General features: G+C 51.5%; 1 protein-coding gene across 5 annotated transcripts in view; it reads left to right on the top strand.

Moving 5' to 3' along the window:
* Window positions 1-3,736, top strand: part of PLXNB1 (plexin B1) — a 31,141-nt gene extending 27,405 nt beyond the window's left edge. For 4 of the 5 annotated variants that reach the window (XM_065933792.1, XM_065933789.1, XM_065933791.1 and 1 more), the window contains exons 37-38: window positions 430-504; window positions 1,948-3,736. In XM_065933792.1, the coding sequence (XP_065789864.1) occupies window positions 430-504; window positions 1,948-2,052 (180 nt within the window). In that variant the 3' untranslated portion in view covers window positions 2,053-3,736. The remainder of the gene's footprint in view (window positions 1-429; window positions 505-1,947) is intronic. The other variant, XM_065933793.1, reaches the window with a different exon arrangement.
* Window positions 3,737-6,463: the final 2,727 nt, after the last annotated feature.

Here is a 6,463-nt window from a genome sequence, read left to right on the forward strand (position 1 = left end):
GGTCCCCAGGGAGGGCCCCGGGTGTGACCTCAGTACAGACTTGAGTGGGGTCGGAGCAGAGTGGGGCTGGGTCACAGCTGTGAGCAGCGTCTATCCTGTTGGGCTCTGCGGTCCCCTGGGGTGCAGAGGGTGCCAGCCGGAGCCTGGAGGGGAGGAGATGCAGGGCCCCAGTGGAGACCCCAGGGCCTGGTGGAACTGCAGAGCCGGGGTCTCTCCACCAAGGAGGCCCTTTTTGGTTCTATCGTGTGCCCAGCTGAGCCTGGCATCCCCTCGTCGAGAGAGGGGCTCCGCTTCCCCGATACCAGGCTCTGTTCCTTCCTCTGCCTCCCGACCCCCTCTTCCCCACTCCCCGTCCCTGGGGTCCTGCGCCTCCTCTAGGGGCCGGCAGCACCGCTGAGCCCTGAAACCTCTTGTCTCTCCTCCTCCTAGAACTGCTCCGGAGAGCTGGGGGCCCGAGTGGCCCTGCATGAGCTCTACAAGTACATCAACAAATACTATGATCAGGTGAGCAGAACCCTTGCGTGCTCAGAATGACGTGGCGGGGGCTGGCTCTGCGGCTCAAGTGTGGGCCTCCGTGTCTCCCCAGGCACAGAGCGGTGCGCTCGGGCAGTGTTTGTTCTTGCCATGTGCTTCCTGGTGTCGGCCTGACTCTAACCTGCTACCGCCCTCCGCATCCGGGCCCCTTGGCAGGGCTCCTGGGCCTGGTGGCGGGGGTGGCTGGGGGTCGACCAGGGCCTGGAGATGGTGTGCAGGACGTGCTGGGGTGGGACACACCGCAGCCACGTCAGCCCCAACCCTGCACTGACTCAGTCCCTCTCCCCGACTCCCCCGTGAATGTAAAGTGAATTCACATACCCTGCAGGACTGAAAAATCCAACTGATGGACCACTCACTCAGTTCAGGATTCCCTGCTGACTCAGACAGTAAAGAATCTGCCTTGCAATGCAGGAGACCTGGGTTTGATCCCTGGGTGGGGAAGATCCCTTGGAGAAGGGAATGGCTCCCTGCTTCAGCATTCTTGCCTGCAGAACCCCTCAGACAGAGGAGCTTGGCGGGCTACAGTCCATGGGGTCGCAAAAAGTTGGACACAACAGAGAGGCTAAAACTTATTGACTTGCACCTGCTCAGACCCCTACGTGAGGCCTCACGTGGCCGTGTGCTGTGTAGGCCACCTCTGTGGGCGTGGGCCTGGCTGGGCTGCAGGTGCAGGCAGAGAAGAGGGTCCGGACGTAGGGTCTGGGGCAGGTGAGGGCACGATGGAGCCAGTGAGGGGGCTCTAGAGGGGATTCTGGGCTAGGCCTCGCTGCTCTTGAGAGATGAGGATCCTGCCTCCTGGCCCAGGCCTGGAGTGGAGACAGGCAGTGAGCAAAGTGTGGTGTGCAAGCGTGACTTCCAGGTCTACGGCCTTGTGTGGGGGAGACGGGCCTGTGTCACGCCCCCCCCCCCATGCAGGCGTGGCCAGCAAGCCCTCCTGTCCCTGCCCCGCCCCACCCCGTCCATGTTTGGTCAGTAGCTGTCTCCCCTCCAACGAGCCCCGCGACACCAGGGATCGTATCTGTCGTCACCACTGTGTCCCCGCTCTTTGCCCTACACCTGGCACGTGGGAACTCAGATTTGCTTGTTGGCTGGTGGATGGGGAGCCAGGATGGGTGGAGCTGGGCTTCCAGGGGCCTTGTGGGGGAGAACCAGCATGGTGGGCGAGGCTGGCCTCCACTGAGAACGATTTTACCAGGGGAGGCGATGCGCCTCGGCCCTGAATGCTCGGCCCTGAGTCAGGCACTGCATTGCCCACCTCGGGAATCTTTAAAACCCCGCAGCCAGGTTTCTGTCATTTTCCCTTCCCTCCCTCCAGCCAGGCCCCGAGGAAGTGAGTGAGGCAGCGCCCAGGGTTTCTCAGGCCCGTTGAGGAGGCTGCCTCCCCCTGTCGAGCTGGTCTCTGCATTTCAGATCATCACTGCCCTGGAGGAGGACGGCACGGCCCAGAAGATGCAGCTGGGCTATCGGCTCCAGCAGATCGCGGCGGCCGTGGAAAACAAGGTCACGGATCTGTAGGCTCTGCGAGAGCGCGGACCAGCAGTGCCCCAGCCCCGCCTGGACAGCCCCGGGACTGCGCGGGAGAGACCGCCTTCTTAGATCCCGTAGTGCCTGAGCAGCAGAGTTAGTGGAAGGTGCCTCCCGGGCTCCTGTGGCTCTGGCCCGGGCACCGCTGGACTCACCTCGCAGGCGGGGGGCCTTGAGGCTGGCGGCGTGGTGCCCGCTCGGCCGCCCGCGCCCAGCGACCCTGTGGGCTGTGGCCTGTGTGACGTCAGTCTGCAGGGAGTCGGGGACTCAGGGCTTCCAGGGCCGGGCCGGAAGGGCCTCCAGCCCCTGGAGAGACTGGACTGTTGAGAGCGCTGGCCTCCGTCCCGGGGAGATCCAGAGAGAGAGGAGGAGAGGCCCCACTTCCCCTCCCGCCCTCCCGCTCCATCAGCCCTGACCTCGTCAGCCGCCTCCGGCCTTGCTGCTGCCATGTTCCTGGGTCCGAGAGACGAAAGCCTTTCGAGGCCACCGCCGACTCACCCCTCAGCAGGGCTGGCTGCCTCAGGGCCACCCTGCCACCAAGGCCGCCAGGAGTGAGCAGTGTCTGCTGCAGGGGGGGCCTGCAGGAGAATGGGGGCCCCACTCACCCGGTTCTTCATTAAAGGATAACACACTGTCTGGTGTCTGAGATGTGGGTTCAGTCCAGCCTCCCTTTGTTGGACGGTGGCGCCCATGCCTGGCAGGAGCCAGGGGGAGGTGGGGTCTGCAGCCTCTGGCCCTGTGGAAGGCTCTGGACTGCAGGGCGGGCTGGGCTGGCTGGGGTCAAAGCTGCTGTGAAGGAAGTGAGATCCCACCCAGGATGGGCCTGGGGGGGCCTGAAGCCCCAGGTGGAGGGGTCTGTGGGCTCTTGACACAGACCTGCCTCGTCTGCAGTCTGCGTGTTCACACTTCTCCGTGCCTGTTGGTTTGTTTTGAAAAGAACTGGGAGAGGATGGCATCAATGTCATGAACTCCAGGCGGAGTGGGTCTTAGGGTTCCTTTCCTCGGTAGTTTCTAGACTCCCTGAACCCCTGTAGCCTACGATATTCTCTGGGGCTCCTTGTCACTGGATTGTCTTCTGAGTCAAGGCGTCTTGGGTGCCACGATAGACTCATGTCTCCGTCAGGGGCTCCGACCTCTGCAGATTCCAGGAGGCCTGCAATGAGGTAGGTGAGGGCTGTGGGGAGGAGAAAACCATTAACTGCACACCTGGAAGCCCGTAAGTAGGAACACGTCCTGCACACGGAACGCTTTGACGTCTCGGCCCTCACGGAATGTTCGAATAAAGGATTCAGAGGACACAAAACCTATGCAGTAGGACAGGAACTTCTGTCTTCATTCAAACACCACGGCTGCAAGTGGACATTCTAAACCTGACACAACTTAAGGATTCCCACTTGAGTCTTGGCCACAGTGTCAGTGTAAGACATTTGTCATTCAGGTTGATCAGTCTTTCCCTAATTGTTTTCTGATCAAGATCACAAAAGTGCGCTCACATATTACATTTAAGTATTTTTTTATTTTGTAAATAATGAAAGGATGATAACACATTTACCCTCACATATTATATTTCCCACAAACATGTTCGCATGCAAGAGACCTTCGTTTCTCATCACTGGGGACACCTTAAGGAGTCTAGGGAGAGACTGACTTTATTAAAAGAACTTGCATATTGGAGAACTTAAATATTGGAGTAATTGTCCAGTTAGAAGGCCCAGGAGAACTGTGTTTCTTTTGTTGAAGTATAGTTGATTTGTAATGTTTCATGAATACAGCAAGGTGATATATATATATATGTATATACAGATTCTCTCCATTATAGGTTTTCATGAAATACAGAATATAGTTCCCCATGCTATTCAGTAAGTCTTTTTTATTTTATATATAGGAATATGTATCTTTTAATCTCTGTCTTAATTTATCCCTTCCTCCTTTTCCTTTGGGTGACCATAACTTTGTTTTCTATGTCTATAAGTCTGTTTTGATTTTATAAATAGGATCATTTCCATGACTTAAAAATTCCTCATATAAGTGATATCATATGATAATTGTCTTTGACTCACTTCTCTCAGGATGAAAATCTCAAGGTCCATCCATGTTGCTAGAAATGGCATTATTTTATTCTTCATGGCTGAGTAATACTCCAGTGTGTGCGTGCATATATGAAAGTGAAAGTCACTCAGTCATGTCAAGCTCTTTGCCACTCCATGGACTATACAGTCCATGGAATTCTCCAGGCCAGAATACTAGAGTGGGTAGCTGTTCCCTTCTCCAGGGGATCTTCTCAACCCAGGGTTCAAATCCAGGTCTCCCTCATTGCAGGCAGATTCTTTACCAGCTGAGCCACAAAGGAAGCCCAAGAATACTGGAGTGGATATCCTATTCCTGTTCTAGTGGATCTTCCTGACCCAGGAATTGAACCGGGGTCTCCTGCATTGCAGGCAGAGTTTTACCAACTGAGCTATCAGGGAGGCCCGTGTGTATGTAGGTATGTATATATATACATGTGTGTATATATACGCACACACACGTGCACACACCACATTTTCTGTATACATTCATCCATACATTTGGGAACATTTTCATTGCTGGTTATTGTAAATTGTGCTGTTATGAACATGCACATTGGGGTGAGTGTATCTTTTAGAATTAGATTCTTCATTTTTTCTGGATCAATGCCCAGGAGTGTGATTGATGGACCATATGGTAACTTTATTTTTCATTTTTTGATCGACTTCCATAACATTCTCTGTAGTGACTGTGCCAGTTTCTATTTCCACCCACGATGTGGGTATGTTCCCATTTCCTCATTACCTCGCCAGCATTTATTGTTGATGGACTTTTAAAAAATTATTCATTTTTTCATTGAAGGATAATTGCTTTACACAATTTTGTTGTTTTCTGTCAAACCTGAAGATGAATCAGCCATAGGTATTCGTATATCCCCCTTTGAACCTCCCTCCCATCTCCCTCCCCATCCCACCCCTCTAGGTTGATACAGAGCTCCTGTTTGAGTTTCCTGAGCCATACAGAAAATTCCTGTTGGCTATCTATTTTACATATGGTAATGTAAGTTTCCATGTTACTCTTTCCATACATCTCACCCTCTCCTCCCCTCTCCCCATGTCCATAAGTCTATTCTCTATGTCTGTTTCTCCAATGCTGCCCTGTAAATAAATTCTTCAGTACCATTTTTCTAGATTCCATATATATGTATGTGTTAGAATACAATATTTATCTTTCTCTTTCTGACTCACTTCACTCTGTATAATAGGTTCTAGGTTCATCTACCTCATCAGAACTGACTCAAATCTATTCCTCTTTATGGCTGAGTAATATCCCATTGTGTATATGTACCACAAATTCTTTATCCATTCATCTGTCAATGGACATCTAGGTTGCTTCCATGTTCTAGCCATTGTAAATAGTGCTGCAGTGAACAATGGGATACATGTGTCTTTACTGTTGATAGACTTTTTGATGTTGGTCATTCTGATCAATGTGAAGTGGTATGTCAGGTGTTTTGATTTGCATATCTCTAATGATTAGCGATATTGGCCATCTTTTCATGTGCCTGTTGGTAATCTGGATGCCTTCCTTGGTGAAATATCTATTTAGGTCTTCTGCCCACTTTTTGATTGCATTCTTTTTCTGATGTTGAGCTGTATGAGATCTTTGTATGTTTTGGAAATTAATGCTTCGTAGGTTACAGCTTTTGCAAATACTTTCCTTATACCATAGATTGCCTATAGTGTATGTATGGATGCCTTTGCTATGCAAAGAAGTTTGTTTGTAAGCTGACTTATTTATTTACTTATATCAGTTCAGTTCAGTCGCTCAGTCGTATCCGACTCTTTGCCACCCCATGAACCACAGCACGCCAGGCCTCCCTGTCCATTACCAACTCCCGGAGTTCACCCAAACCCATGTCCATTGAGCCGGTGATGCCATCCAACCATCTCATCGTCTGTCGTCCCCTTCTCCTCCCGCCTTCAATCTTTCCCAGCATCGGGATCTTTTCAAATGAGTCAGCTCTTTGCATCAGGTGGCCGGAGTATTGGAGTTTCATCTTCAGCATCAGTCCTTCCAATGAATATTCAGTACTGACCTCCTTTAGGATGGACTGGTTGGATCTCCTTGCAGCCCAAGGGACTCTCAAGAGTCTTCTCCAACACCACAGTTCAAAAGCATCAATTCTTCAGTGCTCAGCTTTCTTTATAGTCCAACTCTCACATCCATACATGACTACTGGAAAAACCATAGCCTTGACTAGACGGACCTTTGTTGACAAAGTAATGTCTCTGCTTTTCAATATGCTGTCTAGGTTGGTCATAACTTTCCTTCCAAGGAGTAAGCTTACTTACATACTTAATGTTAAATTTTTATTGCAGTATAGTTGATATAC

This window comes from Muntiacus reevesi, chromosome 4 (assembly GCF_963930625.1).
Source record: "Muntiacus reevesi chromosome 4, mMunRee1.1, whole genome shotgun sequence".
NCBI classification, from domain to species: Eukaryota; Metazoa; Chordata; class Mammalia; order Artiodactyla; family Cervidae; genus Muntiacus; species Muntiacus reevesi.